Source organism: Symphalangus syndactylus, chromosome 20 (assembly GCF_028878055.3).
Source record: "Symphalangus syndactylus isolate Jambi chromosome 20, NHGRI_mSymSyn1-v2.1_pri, whole genome shotgun sequence".
NCBI lineage: Eukaryota > Metazoa > Chordata > Mammalia > Primates > Hylobatidae > Symphalangus > Symphalangus syndactylus.
This window is the reverse complement of record NC_072442.2, coordinates 26,260,104-26,281,631: the sequence shown is the minus strand read 5'-3', so window position 1 is coordinate 26,281,631 and position 21,528 is coordinate 26,260,104. Positions and strand designations below refer to the sequence as shown.

The following is a 21,528-nucleotide window of genomic DNA, read 5'->3' as shown; positions in this document are numbered from 1 at the left end:
CTTTGGGAGCCCTAGGCGGGCAGGTTGTCTGAGCTCAGGAGTTTAGAGACCAGCCCGGGCAACGTGGCAAAACCCCGTCTCTACTAAAAAAATACCAAAAAAGGGTAGCCGGGTGTGGTGGCATAGTCCCAGCTACTCAGGAGTCTGAGACAGGAGAATAGCTTGAACCTGTGAGGCGGAGGTTGCAGTAAGCCAAGATCGCGCTACTGCACTCCAGCCTGGGTGACAGGGCAAGACTGTCTTGAAAAAATATATATACACACACACACACACACATTATATATATTATGTGTTATGTATATTAGATACATATATTTTTTTCTTCAATAAATTAACCTTAGCTTACTGTAACTTTTTTACTGTATAAGATTTTTTTTTTTTTTTTTTTTTGAGAAACAGGGTCTATCACCTAATTTGGAGTTTAGTGGCACAATAATGGCCCACTGCAGCCTTGACCTCTTAGACTCAAGTGATCCTCAAACCTCAGCCTCCCGAGTAGCTGGTACTATAGGTGCGGGCCACCAACACTCAGCTAATTTTTAAATTTTGTAGAGACGAGGTCTTGCTTGTTGTCCAGGTTGGGTTTTTTAGAATTTTTTTTTTTTTTTTTTCTGGAGATGGAGTCTTGCTCTGTCGCCCAGGCTGGAGTGCAGTGGCATGATCTCGGCTCACTGCAACCTCTGACTCCTGGGGTCAAGTGATTCTCCTGCCTCAGCCTCCCGAGTTGCTGGGACTACAGGCGTGCACCACCACACCCAGCTAATTTTTGTATTTTTAGTAGTGACAAGGTTTCACCATGTTGGCCAGGCTGGTCTCAAACTCCTGACCTTGGGTGAGCCACTATATCCGGCCTTTATAAACTTTTTGACTCTTGTAATAACACTTAGCCTAAAATGCAGATGTACAGCTGTAGAAAAATACTTTATATCCTTATTCTAGAAGCTTTTTTTCTATTAAGTTTTTTGTTTGTTTTGTTTTACTATTTACTTTTAAAACTTTTTTGTTAAAAACCATGGCACAAACACACACATTATGCTAGGCCTACAAAAGGTCAGGATCATCAGTCTCACTGTCTACCACCCCCACTTCTCATCCCACCATTGTATCTGCTGTCTGTGGCTGACCAAAACATCATGTAGCACATGACTAATGTGGCAAGTGCTCTGTTAGATGTAAGGCCATGATGCTAAAGCATCGCGGGAGGGCTTCTAACCCAGATTGGGGATGTCATGGAAGGCCGACAACCTGAGTTGAGTCCTGCAAATGTAAAAACCAATAGGCAAAGAAGAGGAACAAAAGGGATTCCAGGACAAACTGAGGTCACATCTATGATCCTTGGCTTTATTGTGTCTGTTTGAAGTATCTGCAGTAACCTGTATCAACTTAGTTTGTCAGTGTATTAATACTAAATTTAGCTCCTTCAAAGCAGCTGAACTATGTGCTACATAAATTTCAGCTTCACCCAAGGAAGGGAAGGAGTGAAATTAGTGAATAGACAGTTACAGCAAAAGAAACAAAAAACATAAAAATTGAATAGCTGGCACTGGTGAAATCAGCAAGGACTTTGGAGTCAAACTGGCCTGGATTTGAATCCTGATCCTATTGCTTGTAGCTGTATGATCTGGACAAATAACAGTAACTGTTTCTAACCTTGATTTTCTCATCTGTAAGATGCCAATTGTAACTCCTAAGGATACTGAGGATTTTTAAAAATGCCTGTACAGTTCCTGACCAGTGGTTTGTGCCTAATAACTTACTACAAATTATTACCCAGTAAAAACCCTGAGACGAATGAAAACATAAAGCTAATTAATCCATTACTTGTTAGCAAGCAAACTACGTGCTTGAGAAAATTAGTCAACTTTCATGTTTTACTTCCAGACAGTAGTTTGATTAAAAGAAAAAAAAAATCACAGTCCAGGCATGTGGCTCACACCCTGGCACTTACTTGGAGGCCGAGGTGGGAGCATAGCTTGAGCCCAGCAGTTTGAAACCAGCCTGGGCAACATAGATCCTATCTACAAAAAAAAAAAAAAATTGGCCTGGTGTGGTGGTGCATGCCTGTGGTCCCAGCTACTCAGGAGACTGAGGCGAGAGGATCACTTGAGCCTGGGAGGTTGAGGCTGCTGTGAACCATGATCATGCCACTGCACTCCAGCCTGGACAACAGAGCAAGACCCTGTCTCAAAAAAAAAAAAAAAAAATCAGTAAAAAATAGCCGAAATAGCTGCAGAGTAATTTTGAACTGCCTTCCAAAACCACTGTTTTGCACTTGCCTGCAAGAATAGGAAAAACAAAGGGACTGTAAGATGGCAGAACCAAACAAGAGTAGTACACCTTGGAGTTTTTTTGAAATATGGGTTGGGTTTTTGTGCTCTTGGTTGATTTAAAATAAAATTTAAATGCCTTCAGCGTCTGTGATAGGTGCCAACATGAAGCTACCGAGTTCCAGAGAAAGACGGGAGAGCTAATCAGTGCTGCGAGACTATCAAAGGGCCCTTCAGGACCTATCTGTTCTTTGTAAAGAGTAACAATAAAAGAACACCAGTGTACCCACCGTATAGTTTAAAAATCAGGACTCAGCCTACTCTTTCCACTAACCGCGATCATGGTTTTCAAACGGAGGACCAAGGGCGCTTTGCCACTGGGTCGCCAGCTGCGCCCTGCAGAGGGCCTACCAGACAATGAATCAGCTCCCTTGGAGAGGCGCCCGCGACCGCCCCACCAGCCCGAGAGCTAGAATTGAACCTGGGGGACCCCTGCGGCGCCGGATCACGTGCCGTGGGCGCGCCACGCCTCCCCGAGGGCCGGGGTAGTCACGTGGGCGCACGGCCCCGCCCCATCGCCCGGTCCGCGGCGAGGTGGGGCCTGGTGTTTGCCCCGGAAGTGGCTGTCTTCAGCTGACAGTGCTGATAAGGTGGCGGCGGCGAAGGCAGCGGCAGGTCGGGAGCAAGATGGCGCTGCGGCCAGGAGGTGGTTCTGGCGGCGGCGGGGCCGCGGGAGCCGGCGCGGGGTCCGCCGGGGGAGGCGGGTAGGTGTGAAGAGCCGGGCAGGAGCCCGCTGGCCTCCGCGGGGGCGGCGAAGGGCGCTCGGCAGTTATGGCAGTTTTCTCCAGCTCCGATCCTTTTCCTCGGAACTGGGCTGCGGGAGGAGGGTCATCCCCCAGGGACCCAGGCCGAAAGGGGCGTGTGGAGCCCGGGTGCCGGACGCTTGTGTTCCGGGAACAGTTGGAGGCGCCGGCCGCCTGGGGTCGAGCGGGGAGCGAGCGCGCGCCCAGTGTGGGAGGGGAGAGAAGATGAGGGTCCTCTTGGGGTGAGGGGGCGGGGTAAATCAAGAACCGCGACTCCGCTCCTAGTCCTGGCTGCCTCTGAAGCGACCAGGGTCTTCCCTTTCCCTGGGCTTTCTAGACTTAACTAGATGTATTGGAGGGAGGGCTTTAAAAATCTGTTCACAAAGCTGGAGGACTGTTTCCAAGGGGGGTGTGTGTGGACGATTTGTCTCTTTCCCTTTTAGAGTGTCCTGTCCTCTTTATTTCCTTAACCCGCGACAAACAGCAGGAACATCTAAAGACCTGAATTAGTAATGGTCTTGAGATAGAGTTCTTGTCTTGTACACTAACTCTTAAGACTTGTCTGTCTCCTTTTTAAAAAGGCATTTAAAAACAAAGAAAGTGCACTGTTAAACAGCAGTTGCGTATTTATTAGAACAAAGCTTCCAGACAGCCCTTAAACAAATGTGCCCTCTGCCACATTTCAGCCAAGAACTGCCGTGGTTCTTATACCCAGAATGGTAAGAGAGATGTACATTTTACAAGTTAACAGATTCGTTATCATTTAAGGAAATGTTTTATTCTGGGAAGTTTTCAGTCCACTTCTATAATGACTTAGTCTGCTTTTGTTTTACTAACCAACACATAACAGCACACACATTTGGAGGTAAAAGTAGCTTTGCATCTTCAGTATCCTAAATTATGTTTGGAAAACGAAGTGTTAGGTTTTTTTTTTTATATGTAGTGTTCCAATTTCGGAGTCGTGAACACTACAAAAGTGTAAGGTCCTTAAAGTTATCACCTCTTGCAGGTGCTTGTCAGTAAACGAGCAGTGGCTGTTCAATAAACCACCTGTGTGCAACCCCATTTTTCATTTCCTCTGCACATCTTTTAGATTTTTAAACTTTTTGCTTTCTCTTTTGTTCTCTTCGTTGTTTCATTAGAGGGTTTTTTAAAAAATAAATACTTCGTATAAGCCAGTTTCTGGCTGGAGAAGAAACATATGTAATAATTTCCCTTCTATTTGTTTTTTCTTTTCCTTTTTTCTTTTGTCTTGTTTGTTTTTTTCTGGGTTTTTTTGGTTTTTTTTTGTTTTTTTTTTTTTCCCGAAAGGAAGTCTTGCTCTGTTGCCCAGGCCAGAGTGCAGCGGCGTGATCTTGACCCACTGCAGCCTCTGCCTCCTGGGTTCAAGCGATTCTCCTGCCTCAGCCTCGGAGCAGCTGGGATTACAGGTGCGCACCACCATGCCCGGCTAATTTTGTTGATTGATTGATTGAGACAGAGTCTCGTTCTGTCACCCAGGCTGGAGTGCAGTGGCACGATGTTGGCTCACTGCAACCTCGACCTCCCGGGTTCAAGCGATTCTCCTGCCTCAGCCTCCCAAGTAGCTGGGATTACCGGCGTGCGCCACCACGCCCAGCTAATTTCTGTATTTTTAGTAGAGACGGGGTTTCACCATGTTGGCCAGGCTGGTCTCAAACTCCTGGCCTCAAGTGATCCGCCCACCTTGGCCTCCCAAAGTTCTAGAATTACAGGCGTGAGTCACCACGCCCGGCATCCTCTATTTCCTATATGTGATTACAGTTTCTAAAATGTCCCTGGATGGTATTTGATCAAGTATATGATTAATCATGGCACCAAGTTCTGGGAAAATGTAAACTTAGAAGAATTTGTATCTAGACCCAAATTTTTATTTACTTAAAAAATGTTTTTGGGTGGGGAGGACCTCAGGTTCAGAAATTCAAGTGCATTATTCCCTTTAGTTTATAATATTTGAGTATCATTGGTCCATGGACACAAATTTTTAAAATAAATATGGGTTGAATTTTGATAGAAATTAGAATGATTTTAAAATTTCCCTCCTTTGTAAATGTAGTAACATCTGCATTCTAAAACTGTAAACGATATATGGGAGAGAAAGAAGTGGTTAAAATGATCCTTACCTTGAAAAATGTATGGTACGGATGTTACATATATTGGCAACTTTCTGAGGCTGAGAAGCTGTATCCTTAATAGAAAAAGGAATATTATGCTTTTTTGGAGAGTAATGGTAAAGGCTGAAGTTATTTTATTTTATTTTTAATTTTCTTTTTGCCACCCACCCTCCCTGAAATTATTTTGTAAGGGAACTTAACATTATGGCAACCTAAGTATATTTGAAGAAAAAAAAAGGCAACTTCTCTACACCTTTAATGGAGAAAATCCATGAACTATAACTGACCGTATTGTTTACATACTTCTCTCTATTCTAAGAGGCTAATAAGCAAAACACAATAACGTTTTCCAAATTTAATATTACCCTACTTTTGATTGGTGTCCTGAGTGAGCTACTTTAGAATAAATGGTAGAGTTGTATAAAGGGCAAAATTTGCCTAAGAGATGAGAAGTGTATATATATATATATATATATATATATTTTTTTTTTTTAATCAAGGCAGAAAAAAAAAGAGTTGAAAGATCTGGATTAGTCTATAGTCATTGAATGCCTACATGGGTAAGGTACTGTTCTTGATGCTGTAATGAATTAAAAAGACATCAAAACGTCATCCCTATCCTTGGAGAATGTACAAAATAACTGTGGTACAAAGTAAAGGAGAACAAAGAGGTCACGTTCTTCTGGGATGTTGTCATTTGTGAACTTGTCTGTTTTTTCCTGATCTTTTACAAGCTTTTAGAGGGCTTCCTCATCTTTTCTTCTTTCACTGCTTCTAGCACATTTTGCACATAAAAAACATTCTGTAAATATTTGTGGATTCCAGCTATATCAAAGGCAAATAAGGGGTATTTCAGTTGGCCCACAGAGAGGAAGAGGAAGCGGTCAAGAGATCGTCATAGAGATGGGAAGGCCTAGTGAACACTAAGGAAACAGTGTACCTGCAGCGCCAGATGACTGTGGCTCTGAGTGGCAGAGAAGAGTTTCGTGAGATAAAACTGCAAAGTAGAGTTGTGCCCAAACTAGAGAGGGCCTTGAGTGTAAACTAAGGAAATTCAGTTTCAGAGAAATCATTCCATAGTTTTAACTTCAGGAGTGCATCTTGCTAAAGGACCATTTAATTATTGCATAATGGTCCATCATTTAGAAAGATGTCTCTCACTTGTGCTGCATCAGATGAATTAGAAACCAGAGTCTGGAGGTGGGGAGATCCATTAGGAAGTCTTTATGTAGGAGTCTAGGCCTAAGAAGTGAAGCCTAGTTTCAAATCTAGGTTAGTAACAAAGGTAACTGAAAAGGAGGGACAGATGAGATAGGTAAGTGACAGAGCTCTGCTTTCATACTGAGATGTCAGTAATATAAAAATTAGTGGTTTTACCTTTGAAATTAAATTGTTGGTCACCTTCCTGCCCAGTTTTTTGCCAAGCTTTTACTGTCTTATTAATGCCTTAACTGCTTATCTAACCAATCTTTAAGCATGTTGATATTAGTTGTCTAAACATTTCAGAGAAAAATACGAATTTTTCATAAGTCACTAAGCAGTTCGAGTTGCTAAATTCTTACTAGAGAAAGTCATGTTTGACAGTATTAATTTTGTTTTTATTTTGTTTTCCAAGTAACCTTTATACATCTGTTTATGTATTCATGTCTATGTGATTGTCTTAGCCGAGACTTTGGCAGACTTGATTCTACGTCCTCATTTGACAGAGGGGAAACCAGACAGGGGCTGAAGGAGATTGCACAGAGCTTCACAGTTACTTTATGGCAAGGCTGGAAGAAAGAAAATATAACACGAGTTTCCAATTCTTTTGAGCCACTAGGCCATATGACTAATTTAAATGTTTAAGCCTGATTTTTAAAAATCTTGACAGCTTGATTACTTAAATGTATTCATTGCTCCTAAATTTATCAATTTTAGCATATGAGTAATGTCTTTAAAAACTGAATACAGGCATACCTCATTGCAGTTAGCAGATACAGTGTTTTTTATAAATTGAAGGTTTGTGGCAACTCTGCATCAAGCAAGTTTATCTGCACAATTTTTCCACAGCCTGTGTTCACTTCATGTCTCTGTCACATTTTGGTAATTCTCACAATATTTCAAACTCTTTCATTATTATTATTTGTTATGGTGATCTGTGATCAGTGATCTTTGATGTTACTAGTGTAATTGTTTTGGAGCACCACAAAGCCAGCTCGTGTAAGAGAGCAAACGTAATTGATAAATGTTTTGTGTAGTCTGACTGCTCCACCTACCGGCTGTTCCCCTGTCTTCCTCTCCAAGGGCTTCCATATTCCCTGAGACATAAGAGTGTTGAAATTAGGGTGATTAACCCTACAATGGCCTCTAAGTGTTCAAGTGAAAGGAAGAGTCGCACATCTCTCCCTTTAAATCCGAAGCTAGAAATGATAAAGCTTAGTCATTAAGTGTTGAAAGCTGAGGTAGGTCAAAAGCAAGGCCTCTTACACCAGTTAACTAAGTTGTGAATGCAGAGGAGAAGTTCTTGAAGGAAATTAAAAGTCCTATTCCAGGAAACGCAAATGTTAAGAAAGTTAAACAGCTTTATTGCTGATATTGAGAAAGGGTGAGTGGTCTAGATAGAAGATTAAACCACCCTTAACATTCCCTTAAGCCAAAGCCTAATCTGAAGCAAGATCCTTAGTCTCTTCAATTCTGTGAAGGCTGAAGGCTGAGAGAGAGGTGAGGAAGCTGCAGAAGAAAAGTTGGAAGCTAACAGGTCAGTTTATGAGGTTTAAGCAAAGAAGCTATCTCCATAACAAAAAAGTGCAAGGTGAAGCAGCAAGTGCTGATGTAGAAGCTTTAGCAAGTTACTCAGAAGAGTTAAGATCATTGATGAAGGTGGCTATGCTAAACAATAGATTTTCTTTTTTCTTCTTTTTATAGACAGAGTGTCACTCTCACCCAGGCTGGAGTGCAGTGGAGTGATCTCGGCTCAGTGTAACCTCCGCCTCCTGGGTTCAAGTGATTCTTCTGCCTCAGCCTCCCCAGTAGCTGAGATTACAGGCACGCACCACCACGCCCGCCTAATTTTATATTTTTCGTAGAGATGGGGTTTCACTATGTTGGCCAGGCTGGTCACATACTCCTGACCTCAGGCACCCATCTCGGCCTCCCAAAGTGCTGGGATTACAGGCATGAGCCACCATACCTGGCCAGATTTTCAATGCAGATGAAGATGCGTTCTAAGACTTTCCTAGCTAGGGAGGAGAAGTCAATGCCTGGCGCCACAGGACAGGCTGACTGTCTTGTTAGGGCCTAATGCAGCAGGTGACTTTAAATTAAACCAGTACTCACTGACCACTATGAAAATATCAGGGCTTTTTAAAAGTATGCTAAATGTACTCTGCCTATACTCCATAAATTGAACCACAAAGCCTGGGCGACAGCACATCTGTTTACAGCATGGTTTACTGAGTATTTTAAGCCCATTGTTGAGACCTACTTCTCAGAAAAAAGATTCTTTTGAAAATGTTATTGCTTCTTGACAATGTGCCTGGTCACCCAAGAGCTCTGATGGCAGTGCATAAGAAGGTTAATATTCTCATATCTGCTGAAACAACATCCATTCTGCAGTCCATGAATCAAGAAGTAATTTCTTCTTTCATCTCTTATTATTTGAGAAATTCATTCTAAGGCTATATCTAAGGCTGTAACGCCCATAGATACTGATTCTTTTGACGGAAATGGGCACAGTAAATTGAAAACTTTCTGGAAAAGAATCACCATTATAATTTTTATGTTATTTATTGTTGTTTTTGTTGTTGTTGTTGTTATTTTGGAGAGATGAGGTCTCACTATGTTGCCCAGGCTGGTCTCAAACTCATGGGCTCAAGCAATCCTCCCACTTTGGCCTCCCAAAGTGCTGGGATTATTATAGGCGTGAGCCCCCAGCCCCAGCCATTCACTAGATTCTCTAAAGAGTATCTAGAAACCTCCTTTTCAGATCCTTGACTCCCAGATTAAGAGCCTTTCTCACTCAGAGGTCTTCCTTGATTTGTCCCTTTTTCTTTCTAGGCTCAGAGAAAGAAGTCCCACTTCCTTTTCAAAGCAGATCCGTTTTGCTACTTTGTTTGTTTTGTTTTGTTTTGAGACAGAGTCTCGTTCTGTCGTTCTGTCTGCTCAGGCTGGAGTGCAATGGGGCAGTCTCAGCTCACTGCGACCTCTGCCTCCTGGGTTCAAGCAATTCTCATGTCTCAGCCTGCTGGATAGCTGGGATTACACGCATATGCCACCACGCCTGGCTAATTTTTGTATTTTTAGTAAAGATGGGGTTTCGCCGTGTTGACCAGGCTGGTCTTGAACTCCTGGCCTCAAGTGATCCGCCTGCCTTGGCCTCCCAAAGTGCTGGGATTACAGGCATACACCACCTCATCTGGCCCCCTTTTGCTCCTTTGCGTGTTAATCTCATTTCCTTAAAAACTTTATCAATCACTAGGTATGTATTTTGTCTCTTAAATTTTTTCTCCCTAGGGTCTCTTCCCCTTTCTCTGCTGAAACTAACTCACTTAACGATCACCATTTTTGAAAGCAGTGATTTATTTTTTAATCTTCATTCTCACCGCTATTCTACAGCATTAGACACTGGTAACTACTTCCTTCTTGAAATGTGGTCCTTCTTCGGTTATAACTCTCAGTTATACGCACTCCCTTGGTTCTCTTTTTTTTTTTTTTTGAGACGGAGTCTCGCTCTGTAGTCCAGGCTGGAGTGCAGTGGCGCAATCTTGGCTCACTGCAAGCTCCGCCTCCTGGGTTCACGCCCTTCTTCTGCCTCAGCCTCTCCGAGTAGCTGGGACTACAGGCACCTGCCACCATGCCTGGCTAATTTTTTTGTATTTTTTTTTAGTAGAAACGGGGTTTCACCATGGTCTCGATCTCCTGACCTCGTGATCCGTCTGCCTCGGCCTCCCAAAGTGCTGGGATTACAAGTGTGAGCCACTGCGCCTGGCCTCCCTTGGTTCTCAATGACCATTTCCTACTCAGTTTTCACTGTAAGAATTCTCCAAGTTTGTCCTTAGTTGTTTTGTTAGTGGATATATGCCCTTGGCTATTTCATCTGCAACTAGAGCTTCTTTTTTTTTTTTTTTTTTTTTTTTTTTTGAAACGGAGTTTCACTCTTGTTGCCCAGGCTGGAGTGCAATGGCGCAATCTTGGCTCACTGCAACCTCCACCTCCCGAGTTCAAGTGATTCTTCTGTCTCAGCCTCCTGAGTAGCTGGGATTGCAGGCATGTGCCACCATGCCCAGCTAATTTTGTATTTTTAGTAGAGACGGGGTTTCTCCATGTTGGTCAGGCTGGTCTGGAACTCCCAACCTTAGGTTATCCACCTACCTTGGCCTCCCAAAGTGCTGGGATTACAGGCGTGAGCCACCGTGCCTAGCCAGAGCTTAACTTTTTAACCTTTATTTATTTATTTATTTGAGACGGAATCTCACTCTGTTGCCAGGCTTAACCTTTATTTAAAAGAGCCTAGGCCAAGTGCCGTAGCTCACACCTGTAACCCCAGCACTTTGGGAGGCCAAGGCAGGCAGATCATGAGGCCAGGAGTTCAAGACCAGCCTAGCCATCATGGTGAAACCCTGTCTCTACTGAAAATACAATAATTAGCCAGGTTTGGTAGTGCTTGCCTGTAGTCCCAGCTACATGGGAGGCTGAGGCAGGAGAATCACTTGAGCCTGGCAGGCGGAGGTTGCCGTGAGCTGAGATCATGCCATCACACTCCAGCCTGGATGACAAGAGCAAACTCCGTCTCAAAAAAATAAAATAAAGTTGTCAGCTTAAAAAACCCTTAGAAGAGAGCTTTCTTATGCTTTAAAATGAGGACTTATTGTTTAATGGGTACAGAGTTTCTGTTTGGGATGATGGAAAAGTTCTGGAAATGGATAGTGGTAATGGTTGACAATATTGTGAATGTTGTTAATTATGCCGTGGAATTATACACTTAAAAATGGTTAAAATGATAGGATTTTATGTTATGTATATGTTACCACAATAACAATAAAACCTCTGACAACTTCATATAATATTCAAAATAAAATTAAACATTTTAAAGGCCCTTGACCAGGCACAGTGGCTCACGCCTGTAATCCCAGCACTTTGGGAGGCCGAAGTGGGTGGATCACCTGAGGTCAGGAGTTCGAGAGCAGCCTGGCCAACATGGTGAAACCCTGCCTCTACTAAAAATACAAAAAATTAGCCAGTCGTGGTGGTGGGCACCTGTAATCCCAGCTACTCAGGAGGCTGAGGCAGGAGAATTGCTTGAACACAGGAGGCGGAGGCTGCAGTGAGCCGAGATCGTGCCATTGCACTCAAGCCTGGGCAACAAGAGCGAAACTCCATCTCACAGAAATAAATAAATAAAAATAAAAATAAAGGCCCTGTAGAATCTGCTTGCTTTTAAATCATATAGTTAACATTTAACCTGCATTCATTTCTCCAAACATCCCTGCATCTCTGCCTCAGAGCTTTTGCTCAAAATATATAGTGTGCCTCTATTTTCCTTTAAGATTCAGCTCCAGAGCTACTTCCATAAAACTTCTCAAGATATAGCCCATTAAAATTCATCTTTTTCTTCTCATCTCTATTAATAATTTGGACCTCGCTTATAGCAATTAGCACATTTACCCTGTGCTATAGTTATTTGTCTGCATTTGTGTATTTTTGATTATAAGTTTCCATCATTTCATGTAGTTGACACTCAATAGATGTTGACTAAATTGAATCTAAACTCTCTCATTTTATAGATGGGGAAATTGGAATCCAGAGAGGACACACAGTGACAGAGCCAGGACTAGTTTCAGGGTCTTCTGTCTTTTGTTTCAACAAGTTTCCGTCTGCAGTAGCATGCTGACATGCATCCTGTGGATGCTCAGTGTACTGATGTTGGGCAATTCAGTATTGTGGTGCAGAATAAACACCAGGTCCCATCTATGAGTCTTTTATCCATGTAAAAAAGTATATATGTTATTTGAAATCTTTGTACATATGAAGATTACAATGCATTTTTATTCTGTTTTCAGCTTCATGTTTCCTGTTGCAGGTGGGATAAGACCCCCTCAAGGTATGTGAGAGCTTAAGTTTTGAACTTTTATTTTTTACTCTTGTGTTTCTGAATCTGGGAATTAAATAAGTAAATAGAAAATAAGTTATGTTGCTGCTAAATAGAGTAAAATTTTCTACACTCTTAAACCTATATGACAGCTACTCTTAAAATTTCTCAAAAATTATATAATTTTGGGAGTAATAAGGATCACTCCTTGTTTCTCCCAAACTTATATAAACATTATGTTCATAGATTGTTTAACCTCAGAGGTGAAAGAGACTTTTAGGACAAGAATGTTAAAGAACAAGTGATAAAAATGAAACGAGCTGTAATTCACTTAATGATGTCTTTCTCCTTCTATCTAGTCTTCTGCTAGATTGTTAGTGCCACGTCTGTCTAATGCTCATCTAGCATTATCTGTAGCACCCAGCATGTTGATTTAGCATAATAGGTTATCTGTAGATGTTTGTTGAATGAATAAATGAACATCTTTAGTTGTTTCACACTGCTATTTTTTCTCTATATGATAGTATCTTATTATAATCATGTTTTATAAACATATAATTTTGAAATTAAAAGAGATCACATAGTCTGATTCAGCTTAAGTATTTAAGTCTCAGGATTTTGTTTGGTTTTTTATTTTTATTTTTATTTTTGAGATGGGGTCTCTTGCTCTGTCACCCAGGCTGGAGTACAAGTGGCACAGTCATAGCTTACTGCAGCCTCAGCCTCCTAGGCTCAAGCATTCCTCCCATGTCAGCTTCCCAGGTAGCTGGGACTACAGGTGCATACCACCACGCCTGGCTAATTTTTAAATATTCTGTAGAGACAAGATCTCCTTATGTTGCCCAGGCTGGTATCAAATTCCTCGGCTTAAGCGATTCTTCTGCCTTGGCCTCCCAAAGCACTGGGATTACAGGCATGAGCCACCACATCCGGCCAAGTCTCAGTTCTATTCCTAGAAATTTCTCTACAAAGTATACTTCTTCTCTCTTGGTCTCAGACTAGGACCCACCAATATCAATTCTAGCTTTATCTTCAAGGAAATAGTAGTGAAGGAATATAATTTTGACCCATGCTGCCATGCAGTTGGGACACAACAGTGAAGAAGGAATAGATCTGTCTTTCTCTGGCTTCTTTCCGCCCATTTCTCTCACTCTGATGTCTTCTCTCTCCCCTCACACCAAGATGCTTCTGAAAACTGGCTCTTCTTAAAAAGCCAGCGTTGATTGTTTGTCATAGATTTGCTAGAGAAACAGAGACTCCTAGGTCAGCAGTAGAGATAAAAGATAAAGAGCAGCTCAGTAGCAGGTGGTCAGTGGCTCATCCTGACTTGGTCTTCATTTATAATCAGTGATGGCGGTTGAGTTTCAGGTAAGTTTTTCCAAGGGTCAGTTGTATTCTTTTCATCGTGTTCACGTTTATGCATTATTTAAGCTATCTGTAATTAGATGTTTCCCAGATTGAGATCAAATGGTTTGAGATCTTTTGTTCTTTAGGAAGGTATTACAGAATTATGTGTCCATTATCATGTTTGTTATTTTGCATTTCTATACACTTTCAAGTAAAAATATGCATATGGAGTGAAGGAACTGGACAAGAAGAGATCCCAAAGTGTTGACTGATATTTTTTCTTAGGGAATTTGGAATTGGTTTGGAGATTTTTTTTTAACAGTTGTTAGAATGGACTTTTTGATCATTTGAAGGCTTTAAATTATGCATAGATCATTTCTGAAAACATATGTAAGAAACTAACAGCAAGGATGGCCACAAGATCATAAGTACTTGAACAGGGGACAGAGGAGAGAAAGAGACCTATTTTTTACTGTGTACACTTTTGTGCCTTGAAATATTATGCCAGATATCTGAGTTACCCATTCAGAAATAAAATAAAATCAATTAAAATGAATGAAACTTTTAAGTCCAAAGAAATAAGACGGAAAACATCTTACTGTGGCTGTTTTCAATCTGTGTATTCTAATTCTCCCTGACACTTCATGATCTTTGTACTTGGTGTTCTTTGGTCTGGAATATTCTTCCCAAATATCTGCATGGCTTGATTCTTTATTTCCTTGAGGTCCTTGCTGAAATACTACCCTGTTGGTAAAACTTTTTCTGATTGCTCTATGTAAAATAGCAACCACTCCATTCCCCCTTGCCCTGCTTTATTTTTTGCCCTAGCTCTTATCACCACCTGACATGTACTTATTTTTTTGTTATCTACCTCTCCTAATTACAGTGTAAGTTCCATGAGAGTGAAGACCTGGTTTTGTTCATGGCTATGTCCCTAGAACAGTGCCTAATGTGGAGTAGGCTTCAAATACTTGAGTAAGTGAATGGCCTACCTCCAATAACTGTTAGCCACAAATGTGGATGTCCATGCTTCTGAAATTAGGCTAGGTTATAAATAACCTGGGAGGTACACAAAAACCATAAGATAAACATGGTATAATTTCCTAGATATTTAATTTTTCAAATTGACAGTTTGATATAAAGTTCCTTTTGATAGAACCAACATGGATGTAGTTTGAATGCAAAATTAGAATGAAATTTGTGCTCAGGCTATGTAGGGATTTTGTTTTATTCACTTCTGTGTACCAAGCACATAGAACTTTGCCTAGCATATGGTAGGCATTTAGTATTTATTAAAATCCCAAAGGGATGTATATTCATTCACCTCTGCTCTTGGAAAAGTTTGGGAAACACTAGCCTAAATCATACTGTTGTGATAGTTTTCTGCCATTGCACGTGCTGCTGGCTATTTTGTGGTAACTGTTATATTACCTATTCATGTAAGAAAAAGGAAGAAGAATAACATTTCTTTGAGCATAGTAAGTATTAAACAGTTTTACAAATGAGAAACCAAGGCATAGAAAGAAGCAGATTGCCCAAGGTTCCAAAGTAGTATGTGTCATTTCTAGTTGGCTCCCAGAGTTCATGCTCCTAACTGTTATTTTGTTAGTTATCTGCTGCTGTGTAGCAAATTATCCCGAACTTTAAAAGGTAAACATTTTATTATTTCATAGTGTGTCTGTGGGTCAGGAATCTAGGAGTAGCTCTGCTGGGTGGTTCAGGCTCAAGACCTCTTACGAGATTGCAGAGAAGATGTCAGCCAGCCTTGCAGTCATCTGAAAGTTTCATGGAGATGCTGCCAAGGTGGCTGACTGAGATAGATGGCAAATTCATGCTGCCTTTTGGCAGAAGACCTCAGTACCTTACCACATGGATTCTCCATAGGTCTTATTGAGTATTTCATGACTTGGCAGTGGCTTGCTCCAGAGCAAGTGATCCAAAAGAACCAGGAGGAAACCACAGTGTCTTTTAAGAACTAGCCTTCAGGCCAGGCACAGTGGCTCACACCTGCAATCCCAGCACTTTGGGAGGCTGAGGCAGGTGTTGAGGTCAGGAGTTCAAGACCAGCCTGGCCAAGATGGCGAAACCCCATCTCTACTAAAAAATACAAAAATTAGCCAGGCGTGGTGGCAGGCACCTGTAGTCCCAGCTACTCGGGATCCTTGAACCCAAGAGGTGGAAGTTGCAGTGAGCTGAGATCGTGCCACTGCACTCCAGCCTGGGTGACAGAGTGAGACTCTGTCTCAAAAGAAAAAAAAAAAAACTAGTCTTCAAAGTTACATGCTGTCATTTCCACAGTATCCTATTGGTTATACTGATCAGCCCTATTCAGTATGGAATGGAACAACACAAGGGTATGAATACCAGGAGACAGAGGTCATTGGAGGCCATCTTGAAGGCTGAGTACCCCAATTAGGCCATACTGTTTTTTAATATGCATACAAATTCCATAGAAGAGATATTATCTTCATTTTACAGATGAAGTTTTGTAACTTGTTCAAGATCACACAGCTAAGTAAATGATGGAGTTGGAATTCATATTCACATCTGTCTCACTCAGGACCCTGTGCTTTTTCGTTACACTCTGCTTCCTGCCAAGCAACAAGTCCTTTAGGTACTTATGGTTTTAAGAAAATAAACTTTAAAACACATTGACTTTAATAATGTCTTTATATTTTCAGCAGGCCTGATGCCGATGCAGCAACAAGGATTTCCTATGGTCTCTGTCATGCAGCCTAATATGCAAGGCATTATGGGAATGAATTACAGCTCTCAGATGTCCCAAGGACCTATTGCTATGCAGGTACTTGCTTCTTTAGTTGGTTTCTTACAAAGTTATTGTTTGTTGTTACGTTTATATATCAAGAGCTACAGGCTAAGAGCTTAATGTTACAATTAGAAATAAGCATAAATAAATGGCTTCCTTCAAACTAAAATGAAGATGTGTTCACCCTCCAAGAGTGAGGGAAAGGCTAGACGCAGTGGCTCATGCTTGTAATCCCAGCACTTTGGGAGGCTGAGGCAGGCAGATCACTTGAGGTCAGGAGCTTGAAACCAGCCTGGCCAACATGGCAAAACCCCATCTCTACTAAAACTACAAAAATTACCTGGGCGTGGTGGCATATGCCTGTAGTCCCAGCTACTCGGGATGCTGAGGCAAGACAATCCCTTAAACCCGAGAGGCGGAGGTTGCAGTGAGCCGAGATCATGCCACTGTACTCCAGCCTGGGCAACAAAGTGAGACTCCCGTCTCAAAAAAAAAAAAAAGGCCAGAGGATAAAAAGGTTTTTGCTTTTGTACTATTAACAGCTATCTTTAAGGCCATATACTGTATTTCTTTTTTACCTAATACTTTATTTATTTTTGCTTTTTTCAACTTATATTTTAGATTCAGGGGGCACGTGTGTAGGTTTGTTAAACTGATATGTTGTGTGATGCTGAGGGTTGGGGTATGATGGAACCCATCACCCGGGTAGTGAGCATAGTACCAACAAGTGGTTTTTCAACCCTTCCGCCACTCTTTCTCCCGTCTTGTAGTCTCCAGTGTCTGTCGAGCCTATCTTTATGTCCATGTGCACCCGGTGTTAAGCTCCCACTTGTAAGTGAGAACATGCAGTATTTGGTTTTTTGTTTCTGCGTTAGTTTCCTTATTCACCTAATACTTTAACATTTTCTATTTCTGTGTGTTTTGTTATACAGTATATACTTTTATACAGTAACACATGTATATAACTTATAAATAAGTAATATTAGGAGTTCACGACCAGAATTTTAAGTTGAAACCATTGTTGTTTTGAAGTCGATTATGCAAATAAAGCTTCTGTTTGTGTTTAAAGGGTCAGGAAAACTTCCAGTGTCATTTTTTATCCGTCTCTAGAAAGAAGGGAATACATTGAGATTTTGCAGGTTTTTAATTCACGTTAAGCTAGCTTTCACTAGGCTGTGCTGCAGAAACAGTCCCCAGATCTCAGTGACTTAGAAAAGTTTATTCCTCACTCGTGATACATATCCTTATGGGTTAGTGCTGACTCTGCTCCATGTTTTCTTTATCCTAGTACCCTCAGCCAGGACATCTTAGGCTCTTGGCATAGGAAAAAGAGATGGCCAAACCCTGTGATGTCTTTTAAAGCTAACACTTGGAGGTAGCATTTATTAGTCACTTCTGCTCACCAAAGTAATGTGGCCTTAACATCAATAGGGGAGGGATATACCAGGAGGAATGTAAACCACATAGGGATGTGTAGTTCTCTTAGAATAAAGGCAGCAAATGTCTGGGAGCAGTGGCTCACACCTGTAGTTCCAGCACTTTGGGAGGCTGAGGCGGGCAGATCATGAGGTCAGGAGATCGAGACCAGCCTGACCAACATGGTGAAACCTTGTCTCTACTAAAAATACAAAAATTAGCCAGGCGTGGTGGTGCATGCCTGTAATCCCAGCTACTCAGGAGGCTGAAGCAGGAGAATCGCTTGAACCCGGGAGGCGGAGGTTGCGGTGAGCAGAGATCACACCACTGCACTCCAGCCTGGGTGACAGAGTGAGACTCCATCTCAAAAAAAAAAAGAATAAAGGCAGCAAATAACTAAAAACAATCTACCATAGAATACAATGTATTTTAAATTAAGACTTCCTAAGCTTAATACTGAATCTTAATTGATAGAAATTTTAAATGATTAATTTTTACACTAAACATTATTTTATGACTTACACAATTATCTGAAAAATGTTTTTAGCATTTGAAACAACCAAAAACAGTAAGAGTCTCTAATAGTCTCTAATATGCAGAACAATAAGAAAAAGTAAACTATGAGAGTTGTTAGTGCCTTAATAATGTCCCTGAATATCAGAAGCTTGAGTATTAGTGATTCTAAGACAAAGCAGCCAAAGTCTTTTTCTTTAACCTTTAATCTTGCTGACAGGCATTATACCGTTTGGAAGCTGCTTGCCACTTTTTTTTTTTTTTTTTTTTTGAGACGGAGTTTTGCTCTTGTTGCCCAGGCTGGAGTGCAATGGCATGATCTCAGCTTACTGCAACCTCCGCCTCCCAGGTTCAAGCGATTCTGCTGCCTCACCCTCCCAGGTAGCTGGGATTACAGGCGTATGTCACCACGCCCGGCTAATTTTGTATTTTTAGTAGAGATGGGGTTTTGCCACGTTGACCAGGCTGGTTTCAAACCCCTGACCTCAGGTGATCTGCCCGCCTCGGCCTCCCAAAGTGCTGGGATTATAGGCAAGAGCCACCACACCCGGCCGCTGCTCACCATTTTTTAAGGAGAAAAACATCCAGATTTTATTTTCCTCCTCCGAAACTCAATAGCCCTAACCAACCAGGGACATATATGAAGCAAACCCATTGTTCCTTTAGTTATCTCTTAAGTCTTTGGAGATAAAAGTGATGATTCAGATAAAAGTCAACATAAAAAAAAATTTAGTCTTTTTTTTGAGACAGAGTCTGGCTCTGTTGCCCATGGTGGAGTGCAGTGGTACAGTCTCGGCTCACTGCAACTTTTGCCTCCTGGGTTCAAGTGATTGTCCTGCCTCAGCTTCCCAAGCAGCTGGGATTACAGGGGCATGCCACCACATCTGGCTAATTTTTGTATTTTTAGTAGAGACAGGATTTCATTGTGTTGGCCAGGCTGGTCTTGAACTCTTGACCTCAAGTGATCCACCTGCTTTGGCCTCCCAAAGTGCTGAGATTACAGGCGTGAGCCATTGCGCTGGCCAGAAATTTAGTCTTATTATTATATTATTATTGATTATTATAATCTCTCCCTTCCCCAAAACACATAAAAAGAAAACACTCCTCATGATGTACAATACATTTTAAAATAATTATTCTGAAGCATTTCAAACATCTAGGCAAGTGTAGAGCACATGATGGACATGTGTAAACCTGTTGCAAACTGTTGTGTTATTGTAAGAAATAATAGAAATCCTTTGCCCAGTTCCCCTATTGGTAAAACTTGTAGAACTATAGTAACACAACCAGCATATGCACATTGGCACAGCTGAGATACAGAACATTTCCACCTCCCCAAGGATCTCCTCACGTTGCCCTTTTGTAGCTGTACTCACTTCCTTCCTGCCCCACCTTACCCCTTTTGCATTCACTAGTGTGTTCCCCATTTCTGTAATTTTGTGTTTTCAAAAATGTTATATAAATTGAATCAGTAACCTTTTGGGTTTGGCGTTTGTCGCTTAGAATAATCCCTTCCGATTCATCCAAATTGTTGCATGTATCAGTAGTTCACTATTGATGAGTAATAGTCCATGGTGTGGATGTATGACAGTTTGTTTAACCTTTTGCTCACTGAAGGACATCAGAGTTGTTTACAATTTTTGGCTATCACAAATAAAGGTTTTTGCATGAACATAAGTCCTCATTTTTTGGGATAAATGCCCAAGAGTGCAATTACTGGGTTGCATGGTATTGCATTTTTAGTTTTTTAAGATGCTGCCAAACTTTTTTCCAGAGTAGCTGTACATTCCCACCGGCAGTGTATCAGAGGTTCAATTATACTGCATCCTTACCTGCATTTAGTGTCATTATTTTTTGTTTAGCCATTCTCACAGGTACGTTGTAATATCTCATGGTTTTAATTTGCATGGTTTTAATGTGCAGATGATGTTGAGCATCTTTTCATTTGTTTATTTACCATCATTACATTTTCTTCAGAGAAATGCCTTTTCATAACTTCTGACCATTTTCTAATTGCGTTTTTTGGTATTTTACTATTGAATTTTGAGAGTTCTTTATATCTTGTAGGTACTGCTCGTTTGTCAGATATGTGGTTTACAAGTATTTTCTTCTTGTCTTTAGCTTGTCTTTTCACCCTCTTAATGGGGTCTTTCACAGAGCAAAAGTTCAATTTTGATGAAATTTAATTTACCAACTTTTCCTGTTATGGATCATGCATTGGTATAACTCTAAGAGTTCATTGCCTTGCCCTAGATTCTGAAGATTTTCTCCTATGTTTTTTTCTAAAAGTTTTATAGTTTTAATTTAAGTCCGTGATCCATTTTGAGTTAATTTTTGTGTAAGATCTAAGACTTAGATTGAGGTTGTTTTTTATCTCTCTCTTTTTATCTATGCAAGTGCGATTGCCCCAGCAACATTTGTGGAAAAAGCTATTCTGCTTCCATTGAAATGCTTTCACGTTTTTGTCAGCAATCAGTTGAGCATGCTTGTATGGATCTTTCTCTAGGTTCTCTGTTCTGTCCTATTGTTTTACGTATATGCCTGTTCCTTCACCAATAACACAGTCTTCATGACGGTAGCTATACGATAAGGTTGATTCCTCCTACATTCTTCTTCTTTTCAAAATTTAACTATTCTGGTTCCTCTGTCTTTCCATATTAATTTTGGGATAGTCTTGTCTATCTTTGGAAAAACTCTTGCTGGAGTTTTGATAGGCATTGCGTTAAACCTCTGTATGAATTTAGGGAGAATTGATGTCTTCCAACATATCAATATGGGATGTCTTTTCATTTGTTTAGATCTTTGGTTTCTTCTATCAGAAGACTATGTAAACTATCATTTACATAGTTTTCAGCATAAAAGTCACATTCATGTTTGGTTAGATTTACATCTAAATATTTTGATTTTTTGAGTAATTATAATGGCGTTTTTTAATATCAGTGTTCACGTATTCATTGCTAGTATATAGAAATATAATTGATTGTATATGTTTGTTTTATATCCCTCAACCTTACTGAACTCATTTTATTAGCTCTGGGAATTTTTTTGTGGATTCCATGGGATTTTTTATATAGGTAGTCATGTCCTACCTTTATCAAATTTTAACATGCCGCATTTGCTTTACATTTTTTTAAAGAATTGAAAAATACTTTCCTTCCTCTCCTTCCTCAGAGGTTGTTATCACTATCATGAATTCAGTGTTTATAGTTCTCGTATA

At 40.9% G+C, this 21,528-nt stretch overlaps 1 protein-coding gene across 15 annotated transcripts in view; it reads left to right on the top strand.

Annotated features, from left to right (window-relative positions):
* The first annotated feature begins 2,833 nt into the window (after window positions 1–2,833).
* Window positions 2,834–21,528, top strand: part of SYNRG (synergin gamma) — an 89,769-nt gene continuing 71,074 nt past the window's right edge. For 5 of the 15 annotated variants that reach the window (XM_055257083.2, XM_063628661.1, XM_055257082.2 and 2 more), the window contains exons 1-3: window positions 2,834–3,031; window positions 12,240–12,280; window positions 16,297–16,418. In XM_055257083.2, the coding sequence (XP_055113058.1) occupies window positions 2,955–3,031; window positions 12,240–12,280; window positions 16,297–16,418 (240 nt within the window). In that variant the 5' untranslated portion in view covers window positions 2,834–2,954. The remainder of the gene's footprint in view (window positions 3,032–12,239; window positions 12,281–16,296; window positions 16,419–21,528) is intronic. The other 10 variants (XM_063628660.1, XM_063628658.1, XM_063628653.1 and 7 more) reach the window with 5 other exon arrangements.